The sequence below is a fragment of the Mesocricetus auratus genome, unplaced genomic scaffold, assembly GCF_017639785.1.
Source record: "Mesocricetus auratus isolate SY011 unplaced genomic scaffold, BCM_Maur_2.0 Super-Scaffold_100676, whole genome shotgun sequence".
Lineage (NCBI taxonomy): Eukaryota > Metazoa > Chordata > Mammalia > Rodentia > Cricetidae > Mesocricetus > Mesocricetus auratus.
The window spans coordinates 156524638-156544236 of record NW_024429266.1 but is presented as its reverse complement, the minus strand read 5'-3'; the positions used below and the strand labels follow the sequence as shown (position 1 = coordinate 156544236).

Here is a 19599-nt window from a genome sequence, read left to right as displayed (position 1 = left end):
TAGACAATACACTAAACATTAATAAGGGTTTGCCCTCATAGAACCTGTTCCTGTCTTTTTAGCCATTTCTTGGGGGCCCCAGACAGCCCTGGCCTGAGCCACTGAAAATTCAAACACCAATTGTATCCTAATATCTGTGTAAAGCAAGCACTGTCTCCCCAAACAGACGGAGGCTGAGAGTGTTCCTGGTGACTGTTGGTACTATCCTCACTGTACTCTGGCTTCTCTTCTGTAGCACCGTTTACCAAGAGGGAAGAAGCAGGTGAATTTGGTATTTCTGGAGTCCTAGCAGGTTCACTCTCTTCCACTATACAGATTAACATCTCATGTGATTGGTTTTCTTAGAGAAATGTAGGCTTTCACACCAACACAGAAGAACCTAGAGTATATGCAGTATCTCAGAGGCGGAACAGCCCAACACCAAGACAAGACAACCCGCCACACACACCCAAAACTGAGTGGTTACCACACAGTAAACACAGGGACATAAGGAGTTCTGCTCTGGCTGTGATCTGAGCTCTGACCATTGATAAGGAAATGCAGAATTTGAAGAAGATACAAGCCAGAAAGGCCCCTATACTGGCTGGTTTTGTGTGTCAACTTGACACAAGCTAGAGTCGTCAGGGAGGAAGGAGCCTCAGTTGAGGAAATGCCTCCATGCGATCCAGGTGTAAAACTTTTTCTCAATTAGTGATTGATGGGGGAGGGTCCAGCCCCTTGTTGGTGGCTCCATCTCTGGGCTGGTAGTTCTGGATTCTATAAGAAATCAGGCTGAGCAAGCCAGTGAGCAGCACCCTTCATGCCCTCGGCATCAGCTCCTGCCTCCAGGATCCTGCTCTGTTTGAGTTTCTGTCCTGACTTCCTTCAGTAGTGAACAGCAATGTGGAAATGTAGGCTGAATAAACCCTTTCCCCCCCAACTTGCGCTATGGTCATGTTATTTCATCTCAGCAATAGAAACCCTGACTAAGACAGCCCCATAATAAAATTAACGCAAGCCAGGCCAGTGCTGTCAGCTAAGGAAACGGATTCCTGAAAAGCGTGTGTCTCTTCAGCTGGGTGCTTGTGACTCAGCCACTGTGTTCCTTGTTTAATTTTAATTTTACTTTCAGTCTAATACATAAGAGCACAATAGCTATACATAACTATGGGGCTCAATAGGATCCTTAAAACATGTATGCATTTTATAATGTTATATCAAATAAAGATATGTTCACCTCAGATATATTATTCTTTATGGTGAAAACAGATTTCATTCTGGCATTATGAAAAGTGTAACATTGCTATCCCTGGTTACTTTATGCAACTAGTACCCAGTGATTAGCTTGTTCCTGTCCCTATGTACTCTCCCAGCTTCTGGTACCTACCATTCTACTCTGGAATGTGTCTTTCATATCTGTCTGTCTATTCTTCTATTTATCATATATACACATGTATGTGTGTATATCTATCTAATCCCCTTTTTGCTCATTATTGACTACTGTAATTAGGAAGTTTGGCTTTCAGAAGTAATTTTTAATTTAGCTTTTAATATAATGCAAACAATGATGTTTTGGTTTTTTGCTGTTTTGGTTCTTGAGACTTGTTTTTTGAGACTAGCTATGCAGCCAGTGACCTTTAACACATAATCTTCCTACCTATACCTCCTAAGTGTTAGGATTGTAGGCATACATGCCATGTCTAGCCCCAAATAAATATTATAAAATGAGTACCACAAATGGGGAATTTCCAAGTTGAATCTGGTTAGATAAGATCTGAATGATTGACAAGGCGGAAGAGGGAGTTACTGGATGAAAGTCAGAATCCATACCTGGGGGTTGGAACATGTTCATGACTCTGAGGACTGAAGCCCAGGCCCTGGATAGGAGAGAAAGCCACCATGGAGAGGATGTGGGCTTTACAGCAATCTCTGAAGGAACAAAGTGAAGAATGAGGCTGTTGTGCAGAGTCTGCAGCACTGCCTAAAGTCTCAGACAGAGCTGTCATGTGAAGAACAAAGTGGAGGACGGAGGGACAGGGAGAAAAAACCACAAGAAACCAGAGGGAGCCTGAAAGCTTTAAGTCTAAGGACCAGGATTCCAGTGGCATGGCTGTGACCTGGAGAGCAGGGAGAGTGTAGGGAAGAATGACGTGAGGGGGTCGCCTCACCAGGACATAGTGGAATGATACAGGGTAGAGCAATCCTCCAGAATTGGAATAAACGTAATGAGTCCCTGCTGGCACTAGCCCTAACCTAGTGCTCTCGAAGCCTCAGACACTCCAGCTTCTTTCTGTCTGACCCACACAGCTGAGAATTCTAATAATCAAAATAGCAAGTGTTTCCCAAGCCAGATGGCCTGTTAGGTTAATAGTGTCTATTTCCTGTAAACAAAGGAACAGCCTGCTTGTTTGCTTTTTGTCTCTGGGGAGACCCAGCATCCTTGTCTAAGTTTCTCAAATTCGCCATCCATATCATGGCAACTGTGGCCCACACACAATATACTAGAAACATCCTCAAAACAGAAGTTTTTGCTCATCGAGCCAGGCTAGCTTTGTCCGAATTTTGTGTACCAAGTCCTTGTTCTCTGCTATGCCCTGATTGCAAACTGTCATTACCTATAGTTAGAAAGGGTTTTCTCTCATTTGAAACTGATAGCATCATAATCCCATGCATTCAGTGGCCTTATTAAGCAAACGAATGTATACAGTATCTCAACCGGCCGAGATCCAGGATCATTTTATTTAAAAGACTTCTAGGTAACAACCACATTCCAGGGAGAGGTTGAGCTTTTGTAAACAGTTGTTTCTAGCTAGATAAAGAGCATGGTTTCTGAATGAGCCCTTCCCTCCCTGGAATGTACAGGGAACCCTGTAAAATTCACCTATTCAGCATGGTCTGTGGTACTGCTGAGAAATATATAGATAATGATGGACAGTTGTAACTGGTGCTACAGGTGTGTTCTTCCAAAGCTGTAGGTAGGTTCTGTGTGCATTTTTATGGTTCTGTAGCATCCAGATTTGCTAACATCTCCAGTGTCTTTTTAAAAATGAAGTCTTGCATTTAAATCTGCAGCTCACTCCTGCATCTCTTCGATGCCTGAGGAAGAATTTGCTCTTTTCTCAGGTGCACATTATGATTCTGAGTTGATCTCACTAATGACAACAACTAATAATAATGATTATAAGCCGGGAAAGTTTGTGAATCAGATCCCATTCCCCTTAACCAGCTCTTTAAATTTCACTTTTCCACCCAGCACCAAATGCTTTGTCTCAGCACTGCAAACATTCTGTATTTCTTCAGCAAAGCTCCTCAGAATCCTGTACCCTTTGTCATCACCCTTACTGCCACACCCTCCAACGTGTGGTCCTAGAACCTGCCTGGAGCAGCATGGGGATGAAGAAACAGCAGACACACATTCGGAAGAGCTGGGGTGGGGTGGGCACTCCGAGGGAAGGCACCTCGGTGGGCATGATCATTATGTACACTAGCTCAGGGAAGAGGAGTTAGCAGGTCTCCATGGGGAGTCTGTAGGAGAGTAGACACAGTAGGAGGAAGCTTTGGATGATAGTGGGCACATACTGGTCGATCTTTCTAAACACTCATACTTGGATGAGGGGAAGACTGCCATTCCTCTGTGCCTCACCCTGGGAAGGCTTTGCCATTTTCATGGCTTTGAGACATTGGGATCCTTGACATGGCAGCAGTACACAGTCACTCCAGACTTCACCCCCAACACAAACACCTTACTTTCTCAGCAGTGTTCCCTAAGTCTCTGAAGGGGGAGAGTGTAAGGTATCCTGCTCAGCTGGAAGGCATCTGCTTTCCCTCATCCACTGCAGGAATGTGATCAAGCATGCTTATCAGTGTGGGCACAAAGCAAGCTTCCGTCTGCTGGCAAGGATGAGAGGTCTGTAAGTTTTAAAGCATCAGCAAGAAGGAGCCTCCAAGCTTTCGCTTGTGTCTGCTTGACGGCCATTCCTTCTGCAAGTCTGCTGCCATCCGTAGCATATGCACAGGATAAACGAGGGAAGAAAGTTTGCCTTTGTCTCCCACCAAGACAACTGGACTCGGCGGACTGTGACTAAGAGTCTCCTACAGAATGCATTTTCTGTCCATGTCTGGGATGAACAGGGCAGAGCCCTGGGTGGCTGGCACTGGCTGAGCAGGGTGAAAGTGACGCACAGCAGAGGCAGGGGCATGGCTGATCACGGTCCTGGCTTCTGCCCTTTTCATTCTCTCTTCCTTGATCACTGGCCTCTTGTGCTGTGCCTAGCAAGGGCCAGCCCCAGGCTGCCTGAGTGTATCTCCCATGTCTCCTGATGCCTCCTTTGGTTCCTAAAGGAATCCCCTGTTCGCATCAGCAGCGCCTCTTCCTCCCAAAGTTTGTTTCTCATTGCTGTCTAGCCATTCCCCAGGTTCCCATTTTCTGTGCACTATACCCTGCATTCCTCTCCATCTCACCGGAGTCCTCATCCCTCCTTCAGCTCTCCCCTCCTTCGCATTCTTTGTGGACATGTCCTGCCTGGGACTGGCCTCATTGAAGTGATGCATGTTCCTCTCCTCCCTTTAATCACTAGCACCCTGCCTTTTCCCCCAGTGACCCTCCTTCTTCTTAGTGTTCACTTCATCTTCACCAGCTGAAACCACACATGGCACTGGAGGGAATCAAGCCTGCAGCTGCTTCTCAGTGATGCGTGGATAAGCATATAGTAATGTTTACACTGTGCTGCTCCCGATCAGGAGACCAGCTTTGCAGTGCTAGCCTGAAGCCTTCCTCAGAACAGGGAGAGCTTCTATGGATTGAAACTTTTAATCTGCATTAATCTGCCCTCTTAGGCAGATTCACTCATTTCACCTCTAGATAGATAATGTGCATAACAAGCATCTCTGCCAGTTGGATATCTGCAGCCTTGTCGTAACTGTAAGCTGTCTTCTCTAAAGAAGATAACCCTGCCTTATGCAGTGTCCCCATCATACAAAGGTGGTTTATGGTAAGGTCTAATGACACTGAGGCCAGAAGCCTTCTGAGCAGGGCATCTGTGCTCTCTATCTTATGTTATTTCCTGGTACCTCTGTCCCAGTGGCCGCTTGCCAAGGCCAGCCTGGTCTCTCTGCCTTCCAAAGAAGTCTAGATCCCACAGGTGCCAGTCTAGTCTGCTTGGCTTACCTGAGAACCACTGTTTTGTTATTTTGCACCCATCTGACCAGGCCCAGATGCTGGGGCCTTTGAGATAACCCAACAGGTTGCTCCCCTTCAGAGTTCTCATCCTGGTGAGGAATTGAGAACTGAGCAGATCCAGATATCACTGACTTTGCTGATGACAAAGATACTTATGTATGCACCATGCACCTCATTGTGGATCTTCTTTACTGTGAACGCTAGGTTTAGTCAGGTTTTTCAGACCTAGACTCAGGTACTGCTTGACCTCAACAGGCCTACCTCCTCTAGAGCAGAAGCCTGTGGAGCAGTCGGTGACCTGGGCTTGCCCTGGGGGACAGACTTGTCTCTCCATGCCAGCATTCTCTAGTCCTGTGCTCCCGTCAAATGCCCTCTACCATCACTTTCTCAAGGCAGAGACTGATGGGTGTGGAAGAAATGGGTGATATGCTAATCAATACTGTTCCTCAGTGCACACCTCACATTCTGCCCCCAGGGGTGATATGCCAATCAATATTGTTCCTCAGTGCACACCTCATATTCTGCCCTTAGAGTGGCTAACTCTGGTCAGAGCTTGTCAGTTTAGGCAGTGGGCAGTTTTTCAAGAAAAGCACGTGACACCATTTGTCTGAACTGTAGCTCCAGGTGGAGTATTGTATGCACCAGGTCCTGTATCTAACACAGACTCATTGTTTGCCTCCTGCATGTTATCTGTGTGATCGGTCAATTCATGTCTTCATGCCTCAGTTTCTTGGTGTAACACTGTAAGTTAGACTGATCAGCAGCTCACCATTAGGGAGGAGACCTGCAGGTAGATCCTGTTCCTTGTTTTACAGATGACAGGTTTACCTGCAATAAGACTGCTCTGGAGAACACCACCTGGAAACTATTCCTAGGCTATCCAGATAGACTTCATGACCGTTTAGAGCAGGGAAGACAGATAGCTTCCATCCCATGCCACCTGGTTATTGGCCATGGCTGCTGGGAGTGTTTTGTCAGTAGCATTGTAGCTCAGAAGAGAAAGTTTCCATAATCGTATTTGTACACTACACGTATTAAAAGGAATGGTGAGGCCTTTGAGCCAAGCATTTGCCATTGGCAAGTCAAATCACACAGGGGATTTCCTCCACTAGAAATACAGCATGTTCTATCAGGAACAGGAAGTAAAGTGGAGCTGCAAACTGGGAAAGAACCAAATGAGGCCACTTCTTACCTGACCCAGTCCCTCAGACATGAGCATAGGCATTCTGAGTGTGAACTTCCCTGTAAAGAGCCAGCCCTCAGCCTCTGTGGTCATAAATCCCTGCTGTAGTTACTCAGGTCTCAGTGAGTATTGAAGCAGCTCTGGACAGTGCAGGGAGAGATGGCCACACCTCAGTCCTAATAAGTCTTTAGGTACAAAAACAGACATCAGAACAGGTCTGGCTTGTGAGCCATACTTTGCAAACCCCTGAAGTGGAAAAGAGCCCGGCAGCAAGGCCTAGACTTCTGGAAACTTCTCGAAGTATCCATTTCTAATTCAAGCTCCCGGCTCAGCATGTAAATTTCTCATGAGAATCGAGTTAGAATTTGGCAAGCAGTATCAAGCTCTTCAAATAGTTCCCCCCCCCCAAGGAAAATATTAGCAATAGAGTCCACACTTAGTCATTTCCCTCTTTTAATTACAGAGTTGCCTACCATATTGCCATATACATTCTGTTAGTGTGTTTTGTGCTGCTATAACAAAATACCTAGGTCTGGGTAGTTTATCAAGAAAAGAGGTTTATTTATCTCTTCTTCTGAAGAGCTGGCATCTGCTCATCTATGAGAGCCTGGATGATAACCCTTGGCCAAGTTGTATGTGGAAAAGATATCTGGGAAACCAAGGGGCAAGAGAGCAGGCACAGCTGTGCACATCTGTGACCGCAACACTTGGGAGCTGGAGGCATGATTAGGAATTCAGAATCAACCTTGACTACATAGAGTTTGAGGCCAGCCTGGACAGCATGAGAAAAAAAAAGACAAGAGGCTGAAGCAAGGGCTGCCTCACTCTTTTTGTGGCAATACATTTCAGGATAAACTAATCCAGTTACTTGAGACCTCAGTCTATTAAGGGTAAGTCCTCATGACATAATTACCTTCCATTAGAACCCACTTAAAGTTTCCACCAACTCAATGCCACAATGCTGAAGAGCAAGCATACAACACATGAATCTTTGAGGGGGACATGCTTGCTGTAGCCAAACCATAGCAAGGAGCCATGGAGTTCAAGGTCAGCATTTTAGACTGACACCTGGCATGGTCAACGCTACCTTACATTATCCATAAGTTAGAGGATTGAAAACTAGAGGAAGACATAGGGAAGGTGTAAAAGAAAAGGCCTTGAAGATTTTAAGATCTCCTTAAAAGATCTGTCCTACAGCATTTGTAAGACCTAAACAATCTCATTACCAAATTCCAGCATGGGGAGAATAGAGCAGCACGAAGCCCACCCTGGCTAAGGAGCTATTGGCAACTGATAACTGCTCAGAGGAGAGGATAGCCCCTGGAAATCAATGCGTTCTAACGAAGTCCACACATCCAAATTGTACTTGGATGAAAAAAGAAGAAAAAGTTGGGTGGATGGGAAGGGGGTGGATATGAGAGGAGTAGGGAGGATGCGGTTGAGTGTGATGAAAACACATTGTATGAATTCTCAAAGAGCGAATAAAACTTTTAAAAATCATGAAAGGTCTGGCCTATTACAGCTGATGGGAGTGAGTATAGTACTACCGCCTGTTTTTGCTTGCCATAGGGTCCTTGCATTCCAATTTTATATTGCAGTTGAATATGGCTTGCATTAATATTCATGCTACTTTTTTTGAAGGGAAACATAATTGAAAGCAAAAGCATATGCATTTGGATTAGATCTTGGTGAATACACATTATACTTGATCCTGAACCTTGCTTTTTGATCAGAAGACACCTCGGTTGGTCAGAGACTTCCTGCTACCAAAGCTGCCCTGAAAGCCAATGTCCTGTCCACACACTGAAAGTGTTCTTACCATGACTATGATAAAAACTCCACAGGCTGTCTTGAATTAGCCTTGGTTTTCCTAAAATGTAGGCTTTGAGAAATTCTTCACCCAAGAGTGAAGAATCTCAAGCCTCAAATGGACAGTGACTTTCTCAAGTCATTCAGCTACTTAGGGACAAAACCAAGTGTGAAATCTCAACGTTCTCATCTATAATATGGGTTTAAAAATTTGTCACTGTTGATTGACCTGGTGAGTTGGCTCAGTGAGTAAATTGTTTGCAACCCAAGCATGAGGATCTAAGTCTGGACTCTGAGTATCCAATCAAAAGCCTAGTATGATAGTCTGTGCCTGTCATCCAACACTGGGAGGGAGGCAGTATCTTGCTGACCAGCCAGTCAAAGTAATTGAGTTGCAGGTTCTGTGGGAGAGCCTGTCTCAGAAAAGTATATGGAGGTACACCACAGGCACATTCATCGGCAAATACACACAAATTGACATACATATACACCTTAAGTATAAACGCATAAACAGGTAACAGCATCATTGTAAGGCACAGATGTGTTTTCCAATAGTCTAAATGGTCCTGAACTTAGTAAATGTTACCATCTGAACCCTTACTACTAACACTATTAAGACCCTCTGTAGGACCTCCATTGGCTGCCAGGCAGAGTGTTCAACTTTAGATGTGGGTCATCTCAAAGAGGTATTCTGGATATTAGTATTCTGTCAGATGGCTGGCAAAGATTCTCTCCCACTCTGAGGGCTTCCTCTTCACTGGGTTAATTGTTCTCTTAGCTCTGCAGTTTTTAGTTTTATGAAATTCCACTTGTCTTGTCTTATTGGCATTCCTAGTCAAGTGAAGTCGTATTCAGAAATTTTTTTCCTACATCTTTATCTTGTTATGTACTGCCTATGTTTTCTTCTACAAGTTTTACTTTTTCCATGATCACTTGGACTTAACTTTTGTGTAAGGTAATAGGTGTGTGGACCTAATTTCATTCTTTTGCATGTGGACATCTAGTTTTCCCAGCACTATTTGTTGATGTTGTCTTTTCTGCAATGTGGTTTTGGCATCTGTGTCAAATAACAAATGATTTTAGTTTTGTGTCATATTTGGGTCTCCTGTTTTGTTTCAGTAGTCTACACATCTGTTTTTGTGTCAGTACCATATAGCTGTTTTTATTACTATAACTTCATAATACACCTTGAAATTGGTAATGGCAACCCCCCCCAGCCTCATTCCATCTGTTAAAGATAGTGTTGGCTATCTGTGGTTCCATGTAAATTTTAAGATTTTTTTATGGTGATTGATTGATTGATTGTAAATGGCCCCCATAGGCTCTGTCTATGAGTGTTTGGGCCCCAGTTGATGGAACTGTTTGGTAAGGATTAGGAGGTGGGGACCTTGTTGGAGGTAGTTTGTCACTGGGGGTTGGCTTTGAGGCTTCAAGCACCCATGTCATTCCAGTTAGTTCTCTCTCTCTCTCTGCCTTGGATCAGGATGTAAGCTCTTAGCTACTGCCCCAGCACCATAACTGCCTTCCTGCTGCCGTGCTGCCTGCCATGATGGTCATGGAATCATCCTCTGAACTGTAAGCAGGTTTCCTTGGTCAGAGGGACTCTTCCCAGTAAAAATAAAGTTATCTAAGATTGTTTGCTTCTATCTCTGTGAAGAATGTTGTGGGGATTTTAATTAGAATTGCATTGAATCTGTAAATTGCTTTTGGTAGAATGACCATTTTCCCAATATTAATTCTGTTGATCCTTGAGCATAGTATGTCATTCTATTTTCTAGTCCTCTTCCTCAATGTCCTTCTTTAGAGATTTGAAGTTCATTGTAAAGCCTTTGCCTCTTTGGTGAGATTTATACTTAGATGTTTATGTTCTTTGGGAGTATTATGAATGGGACTGTGTACATAATCTCTTTCAGCATGTTTGTTGGATTATCTCATTTCTAAAAGAATGACAGAGAAAAGAGATGTGATATATTATCTAAATTAACAAACCTCCAGAAGCCATGAAAGAGATATCTCGATAGAGAGAGCCATTCATTATGAGGTTAGAGAGATACCTGGTGCTAGAGAAAATTCCCAAGAATCCACAAGGATGACCCCAGCTAAGATTCCTAGCAATAGTGGAGAAGGTGCCTGAGCTCACCTTCCCCTTTCATCAGATTAGGGACTACCCTAATTGTCATCATAGAACCTACATCCAGTATCTGCTGGAAGCAGATGCAGTGACCCACAGCCAAGCACTGGGCCGAGCTCCTGGAGTTCAGTTGAAGAGATGGGGGAGGAATCATATGAACAAGTGGGGGGGGGTCAAGATCATGATGGGGAAAACTATAGAGAAAGCTGACATGAGCTAGTGGGAGCTCACAGACTATGGACTGACAGCTGAAAAACCTGCATGGGACCAAACTAAACCTGAATATGGGTGACAGTTTTGTGGCTTGATCTGTTGGCAGGGGACGGGGGGGGGGGAGCTCAAAGTGGGACCAGGACTTATCCCAAGTGTATGAACTGGCTTTTTGGAGCCTTTGATGGGATACCTTACTCAGCCTTGATACAGGGGGAGGGCTTTGGTCCTGCCTCAACTTGATATGCCAGACTTTGACTTCTTAAGGGAGGCCTTACCCCCTCTGAGGAGTGGATGGGGGGTGGTATGGTGTCCCGGCCCGCAGGGTCAGTCAATGGGGACCCTTGGGGAGGGAGGGACAATTGGGGGGGACAAGAGACGCGATAGACGGAGACAAGACAGTATTCTGATCAAGTCTCGTTTATTCAAAGTATCAACAGGGCTTAAGTAAGGCAGGTAGCAGAAGGGGGGGGGAGCAGAAGTTCTCCTTGGCAGGATGTGTTCCAAGGACACAAGTCTGCAGCTGGGGGAGTCTGGACTGCAGGCCAGCTGACAGAAGGGTGGGAGAGCCTGGACTGCAGGCCTTGAAAGTATGCTGTACAGGAAGATAAGCAGGCACAGAGACATGGAAGCTTAACTGTTAGTCTCTAAGAATAACAGTAGGAATATTAAGATGGCTTCTATTATGTTATCCTTATTTAGGGCCCACCACAGTATGGTAGGAAAGTGAGGGGGAGAGGAAGGGGAACTGGGGTTGGTATGTAAAATGAAAGAAAAAAAATTTAATAAAAAAAATACCAGTCCTCCTGAAAACAGCTTTTCTCTCTCGGATAATGGCTTGAAAGGAGAAGCAGGGCACGCGACACTGAACTCTTGAGAGTCTGCTGCTGTGGGCACAGGAGCACTGGACTCTCAGGAGTCTGCTGCTGTGGGCACGCGACACTGAACTCTTGAGAGTCTGCTGCTGTGGGCACAGGGGCACTGGACTCTCAGGAGTCTGCTGCTGTGGGCACAGGGGCACTGGACTCTCAGGAGTCTGCTGCTGTGGGCACAGGGGCACTGGACTCTCAGGAGTCTGCCGCTGTGTAGAATGTTCCCAGGCCTCACTTAGACCGTTTCAGATGCTGTAAGCCATACTGTCTGTGTCCCCACCCTAGCTCTGCCACTGTTGAGCACAGCAATCAGCAGTCTGCAAGTGCATCAGCTTGGCCGTGCTCCATCACAATTCTTTTTATGAGCATTGAAATTTGAATTTCATGTAATTTTCATGTACCACAAAATATTACTCTGATTTTTCACCCAGCTATTTAAAAATATGAAAACTATTCTTAGCTTACAAGTAGCATACAAAGAGGTTGTGGGCTGCACTGGGCTCTAAAGCCATAGTGTACCAGCACTGCTTTAGAACAGGGGGCTGAATCAGGCCTGGGATAGCTCACTGACTGAGTGGCCAAATAAACTCCCTAGCCTCAGTTTCCTCTAGTGAGATCAAGTGAAGGTTTAGCTTAAAGAATGCTAGGGTTCTGTTTCACATGTGCTCCACAGTGCATGGCTAAGATGTGGCTTTGATAGCAGACAAATCTGAACTCTAGTCTTGTCCCATCTTCCAACTTGCTGGAGTCATTGTGTCAGTTGCTAAGTGTCCTGATGCCTTGGTTACATCATCTGTAAAATGGGGCTAATATGTTATTGATTTTAGGCTTGCTTTGAAACTCAAGTTTTATGATACTTAGGAACCCTTAATCACATATAGGCAGCAAGCATGTGCTGTTTGCAGTATTATCACCTTATTATTCTCTTTAAAATCTGGTAACGTGTAGTCAATGTATATATCTAACAATGTCATCATATTCATATGAAAACTGAATTATTATGCTGGGGAGGTTGGCTCAGTTAGTAAGATGCCTGCTGTACAAACCTGAGGGCCTGAGTTCAGCTCCCTGGAGCCCATGCAGAAAGGTGGGTGCAGCAGCTCATGCCTGTAACTCGTATGCTGCGGTGGTGGTAAAGGGGTGGTGAGGAGACTTCTGGTCAGCCAGTCTGGCTAAATTGGTGAAGTATAGGTTCAGTGAGAAACCCTGTCTGAAAACATAAGATAGAGAGTGACTGGGGAAGACACCCAGTATTGACCTCTGACCTCCACAGGCACACACATGTACACACACATGTACACACACACGTACACCTGTGAGTTCTTATTAAAATAGTGACTCGGGTTTCTGTACACTTCTGTACTGGAGTGTGGTTTCTTTGTGCTTCTGGGGTGAAAGGCTGGCCTGAGCTGGGGGAGAGGGGTGCTATGCCTTTTTCATCCAAACCCTGTCAACTCTGTCTGGTGCTCTCTTCGCTGCTGTGTGGTTAAAACGGAGGATGCTTTGATAAATTACCCCTGCATCTCTGTTTACGGCTCTCTTCCTCCACCCAGTGGCAGGAAGCCTCTGTAAAAGTGGTGGAGACATTTTTACATGTTTAATGTGATTGTTTTTCCTATGTCCTCTAGTAGCAGAACAAGATTCTGTTTTGTGCTAGCGCCCCCTTGGTTCCCTCTATGTTGTCATTTTCAAGGCCTGTAGGTGGGTAGATAGCCACATGGCCGAGCGGCTGTCAAAGCAGAATTAAGAAGTGCCAGCCACCTGTGCCGTGCAGGTTGGTCAGCCATGTGTCCGGGTGGTTATTAAGCGTGTTGTCCTGCAGTCTCATTGAAGAGCACAGCAGCATTTAATAAATATTAGAGCATGTCCACAGCACCATTTCAGTGTGGGAAAGCGGTCAATTTCCATTGCAATTGTGTGCACAGGCATAAAGCTCTCTTTGGAACACTTAATTCCATGTCAGAGTTTAAAGTAGCTGTGATGGTTTCTGTTTAGAAATAAAGTCAGAAAAGGGGCTGGGGAATAGATGTCGGCCATGGGGGTCAGAAAACAGAAGAAGCCTCAAGTGCTCCCATAATACCATTCGCCAAAGGATCTAGAAGCTCACAGGCATTTGCCCAGAGCATCCCCACTTCCCATGACCTGGTTTTTGCTGGCTACTTTTTTCTTTGCAACCTCTCTTGTCTTTCCCCTCCAGCTGCTTCCTCAACCAGAACGAGGAAGCAAGTGGTAGTAATTGCTGGCCAGGCCCGGCTGTGGGCAAAGCCCAGCTGTCTGGGGGAAAGCCAGGAGAATGCTCAAAGAGATGGAGAAAAGCAAGGGCAGGGCAGGCGCAGAGGCCACGCGGGGGGCTCCCTGCTTCTTCACCGTCTGGATGCCTTTTCCACCGTGCCGCTCTCTCTTCGTGTACATTGTTCTCTGGCTGTTCCTCAGGACTCTCTCTTCTCTTGTCTGGCTGGTCTCCCCATTCGCCCCTCATGATTTCTGTCTGGACATGGCACATCTCCTTTGACCCATTTCTCATCACAGTCCGACTTATTTCTGGCTGTTTGAATGTTACAATCCCTTCTCACCCTGCTTCTTCCAAGCATGCTGGGTATGCTTAATAATTAAGACTGTAATTAAAGTGTAACAGTGAGTATAATTAAAATTCAATTTAGTAGGTCCTGGAATTAGGAAGCAATTGGGTCTTTGGGGGTGGCCCTGAAGGAGCAGCCAGGAGGAAAGAGTGGGGAGCTGCTTCCTTCACCCCTTCCCCTAAGCATGTCCACCTGGGTACCAGAGCTGCATGGCGAGAGAATTGGCAGCAGCTCGGAGCCTGCCCTGGAGAGTAGCCAGGGCAGACAGAGTACCCCAGGACACAAAGCCCAGCCAAGGCCCCTAGAGAACCCTCTTAGTGGTAAGACGATCAGAGAAAGGTGTGCCCACACCTCTCTGCTCAGGCATCGCCATGTGTGACTTTGTCTGTCCTTAGTCTGTCGCCTCAGACTGTCGCATGTGACTGATACTACAAGATATGCTGAGAAGCAAACTGGCCCTGAAGTGGATGTGTCCTGCACTGGCTGTGGGAAATGTCACTAAGTGTCCCCTCAGGGCTTGTCCCTGTTGCCATGCAGAGATCATGGAGGACTCTAGCAGCCTGCTTGACAAGGCTGCTATAGTTGTTACGTTGAAGCTGGTGGCAAGGAAGGCAGCCCAGGGACTGAGAGAGACAGCTTCTAGTGGGTGCATAGGTATCCAGGGCAGAGTACAGTGGGACTCTGACTGTCTGCCTGGGCTCTTACGAATTTTAACACCAGTTCTTTTTATTCCCCCCTGAGAATATTGCTGCTAAGCCAGATGCTGCAGATGATATTAATTAAGGACCTGAATTATTTATGTTATTGGTCACAAGGAAAAGCAGCTTCATATGTGAGTTTTTTTTTTTTTAAGACTTAGCGTTTATGCCATCCTTACGCATGGAGGAGAACTCAGGTAATAGTGAATAGAGAGTTCTGAGTGAGTAGTTCTCAGAATGGATGAAACCACGAGAAAAGCAAGTTGCCCCAACAATCACAGGATGGGGTGCAGGAGAAGCCCGGAACAGTATGTTCCACAGCTGTGTGGAGGTCTGGGGAGCTGGGTGCTGAGACCGGAGAATGCTAGAAAGGAAAAGCTGCTGTACTTTTTCTTAGGTTTTGACTCTGGCAGACTGGGGGCAGGGACAGTTAGGGAGGATATCGCAGTCCATTTCAATTTGGAAGGAGACAGAAATTTATGTATCAAACTTCTGGTCCAAATATATAATTTTCTGTCAGGCCAGGGTTTTGCTTCACTGTATCATTGCTCCATGAGACCTACAGATTGCTGTCTGAATTCCTTAGTCTCTTACCTAACACATGCTGTGTTCTAAACCCTGTCTTGCTCCTCCGCCTCTAGAACCGGGACTCAGACCTTACTAATCGGAAATGCACATTGGGGTTGTGTTAATGAACTAAGAAAGCTTTGCATCTGTGTGTAGTAGATGATCCCAAAACTTGAAAATGTAGCAAAGTAGCTGCGAATATCCTATATATCCCAGGGCTGGAATCTTGGTGTGACTGAGGTAGGTCCTCACACTCAGTCTTCCCAAGAGAACGGTGTGCTGGGCAGAACTGCAGACACCTCACAGCTTGCTAAAGGGTGGTTCACTCTCAAGCTGGCTTCTATGGTTGGTAATAATAGGATGCTGTCCTTGGCTGCCTCATTCCTCCACAGCTGTTGGCTAGAGTAGGCCTTGGGCACTTGGGAGATGGGCTTTGTCCATAGGGTGGCTTGAAACGTGACAGCTTGCTGGAGTGAAGAGAGAAGTGTTAAAGCAGGCAAGACAGAAGGCACAGGCTTTCATGTCTCATCTAAGAAGTGACATCCCATCGCTGTTAGGGTCTCACACAAAGAGGGAAGGTTACACAAGCATCAGTCGCCAGGGGGCAGAGTCAATCACTTCATCTTTCCATGCTGTTTTAGAAGCTACCTGTTACAACATTTTAAAAAACAGTATGTAGGATATAGAAATAGCTCAGTTAGAAAAGCCTAAGTACCCCATGTAAAATAGCCAGGTATTAGTGATGCACATTTGTGATTCCAGCACTGGGGAGTGGAGACAAATGGTTCCCTGGGGCTTCTGGGTTGGCCTGCTTGGTGACACCAGGCCAACAAGAGGCCTTGTCTCAGAAAGATTAGGGAAACAGCCCCGGAGGATCTACACCTGAGTTGATCATTTGGCATCGATATGTCAGGGACTTAGCATTATTGAAATTTCTTTCTCATTCACATAAAGTCTGAGAGGATGAGTCAGGTGCTAGGCTCCAGGTCATAGTCAAGTATCTAAACTGAAGAAGTCATTGCCATCCTTAAAAAGGTGCCTCCCAGGGTTACCCTTACTGGTAAAATAGCTGGAAGGAAAACAGAGAAAGTGTGGAAGTAACTTGGAGATAGTGATGAGCATGTGTTCTGGGTTCACTCACATTCTGTTGAGTAGACCTGTCATGCAATCCTACGTAGCTGGTGGAGTACGTGCGAAACACAGTCTCCCTCTGCCCAGGCAGCTCCTTCTTCCCAGCCCTGCACTGGAGAAGCAAAGCCGGGATCTTTGGGAAGCTCACCGTGTATGCCACAGAGACATCGTCATTGACAGAATGTTTCCCCTTGTAGTATGTTGCATTGCTTCTCATTGCCATGTATTCTGTCAGCTGTACCATCTTCATAGTATAAAGAAATGTGTGGAACATGAGTAATTATTTATTACATAGCACAGGTAAGTCTATTCTCTGCCACCCATCACCTCCATAAATTCGCTTACTTTATCTATAAAAACAGAACCGTAGGTCCTATTCTTAGCTCTTGTTGAAAGTCATATGCTGCATCTTAGTTGCTTGTCATTATACCTGGCATGCATATAAATACGTGGCAAATATTAGCTCCAAAGAAGATAATGCTGCGTGGAGATGCAGAAGCTGATGCTCCGCCCCTCCCAGGGGAACTGCGGACAATGATGGTGGCTGTGAGAACAGGCGGCACTGTTTTCAGTGCCTGTGCTCCAGTAATGACATCTCACCCACACTCGTGCCGGCAGCCTTATTTAAACCCAGTAGGTCACACACAAGCCTAGAAAGTCGGAAGGGAGTTGTTGAGAAGAAGGGTTTCACTGGGAGAAGGAGGGGTATGAGAGAGGGTAGTGGGGTCAAGATAACTGAAGTTCATTATACAGTGTATGACACTGCCAATGAATAAAGATAAAGAAGTTACAGGGCTGGAGAGATGTCTCAGTGGTGAGAGCACTTGCTGCTGTTCTGGAGGGTTTGGGTTTGATTCCCAACATTCATAAAGGGACTCAAAACCATCTGTAATTCTAGTTCCAGGGGATCTGGTTGGTCCCTTCTTCTGGCCTCTGCAGGCATCAGGCATGCACAAGGGGAACAGACATACATGCAGACAAAGTACTCATAAAATAAATGTTTTAAGTAGTTGAAACACTTGGCAGAAGATAGGATGCCCAGTGTTTACTTTCCACTGCTCTATGGACCCAGTGTTCCAGAAGAGCTAGTGCTACTGTATCAGCACAGTCCTCCCACCCAGCCGTTGCCTCTGTGGGAGACTTGCTGACCTGACGGAATGCCTGCTCGTGTCTGTGCCCACACAGAAAGGCGTGTTCTCCATGGCCTCTGTTTCAGAGCCTTTGTTATAGAGGAGTCCACCTGGCAGCTGGGTAAGAATGCAGAAGCAGTTTCCTGAGATGCTGAAGTCACTTTCAAGTCCCTCTCCTGACTCAGGGAAGAGACAGATCCAGTTCAGGTGGCTTCTTTCACACTTACTGGGCAAGTGGCTGAGAAAATTTTGGGTGTTCATGGTCCTAAATACAGGCAGTGTCCTCTAACACGGGTTGGTTACAGTGGAAAGAAGAGGAGGGCAAGTGTCATCTGGGTATACCTGAAAAGCCAGAGCCACGTGTGTTGTGATTGCATTGTTGGCCTCAAGGGACACCAGGCACCCTGGGATTTCAGTTCTCCAGTGACTGGGTATGCCACTTGCAGTTGAATTTAGCAGTTGTCATTGTTTCCCCTTCTAGGAACTAATGTCCAGGAGGCTCAGAAAATCCTCAGAAACAGTGGCCTCCCCATCACGTCAGCTGTGGACCTGGAGGATGCAGCCCAGAAAGCTGTTGCCAGTGTGGCAAAGAAGTGATGGCCCCCCCTGGCTCGGGTGAAGAAGGACACTTCCCACATCACTGTGAAAGCAATTGTTATCTCACTGGGAAGGGGTCACACACAAGGATCATTATCTGAAAAATCTTAAGTCTGGACTTTCTCAAATGCGCTATCCAGAGTGCCTGAAGCTGATTTTACACTGTAGTCATTGTTTAAAAAAAAATCACATTACAGTTTCACACTTTCTCTTGTCCAGTCACTAACAGGGTCTGCCAGCTCTGAGCCACAGTCAGTGTGGCCAAATAGCGTGCGTATGTACAGTATTTGAAGCCTTCTGTAATAGAAAAAGTGCAGGACTTACAAGTTCAGACAGGATTCTGTTTAACATAGTGACTGCCAGAAGGATACAGGTAAGACATCTGAGCGTCTAGGAACAGAAGTTTCCAGAAAGCCCCAAGAACGTAAAGTGCGGTTTACATTGGGAGTCTCACATTAATACGTGTACATTACACACATTTTACCCTGTGCCTTAATGTTGACTATACTGCCTGCTTGACACCAAACTACAGCCAGAAGCCTTAGATGCAAGTTTAATGAAAGGTTCTGTTTCGTGTCAGGGCTGGTGAATGCTGACTTTTATGAGACTGTAGTTAAGCCGTCTCATTAAGAGACAGTAATGAAGATCAAGCTGTGTTGGTGGTGAGTCTTTTCCCCTCATGGCCTCCACGTCACATCTACCGGCTTGTCATAGATGAGAAAATGTCATTGGAGAGAATGTGGCCTTCCTAATAATGTCCTTTTTTTGTGCTGAGAATTTTCTTAATTTGATTTTTTGCTTAATTTTGATAAATTTGTACTGCTAATACATTTTAAATAAAATTGTTTTCAGTGCTATGTCGGCTGCGCATTTCTTGTTTCTGCCAGTTTGTCATTGCTCTGCCATTCTTGCATTGTGAAGGCACTAGCCTTTGTTCTGAGTCCCAACTCCAGTTAGGAAACTGTGGTTGACCTGGATTGTGCCAGCACCACTCTGCCTTGTCATGTGACCATTTCTGTGGCAGGTGACTCAGTGAAGGACTAAATTTATACATTAGACACAAGCCTAGAAATACATCTGTGATGTTGGACAAGGTGATGTGGTCCAGTCAAACACTGGTATATAGCCGGGGCTGGCCTTAACAGCTTTTCCATCCCTTACCAGTGCATAGCCAACCACACATATTTTGTGTGTTCATTTCACATTTTTCTCTCACATTTCACAACTGGATGAAGTAAAAAATGTTTATACATCTGTATGTGCCATGGAGAAATAAACCATCGACTAGATCAGGTTTTCTTATCTTTTCTCAAACACTGCACTGAGTGAAGACTATTAATACATCTTTCTAAGTCTCTTGTTTTCTGATAGCTTAATAACTGGTTTACACAGTAAGAAGAAGGAAATGTAAATTTTGTCAGTTAGCTAACAATCAGCAGTATAAGTTTTCTTCTTTGAAAAAGGCCTGTGACGGTCTTGTGTGTTGATATTTCTAATCAAGCAGTTTGAAGATGGGAAGGAATGAAACTTTACA

General features: G+C 45.5%; 1 protein-coding gene across 1 annotated transcript in view; it reads left to right on the top strand.

Annotated features, from left to right (window-relative positions):
- Suclg2 (succinate-CoA ligase GDP-forming subunit beta) overlaps positions 1–18922 on the top strand; it is a 256446-nt gene extending 237524 nt beyond the window's left edge. The window contains exon 11 of the mRNA XM_040739204.1: positions 17950–18922. Within this exon, the coding sequence (XP_040595138.1) occupies positions 17950–18065 (116 nt within the window). The 3' untranslated portion in view covers positions 18066–18922. The remainder of the gene's footprint in view (positions 1–17949) is intronic.
- Positions 18923–19599: the final 677 nt, after the last annotated feature.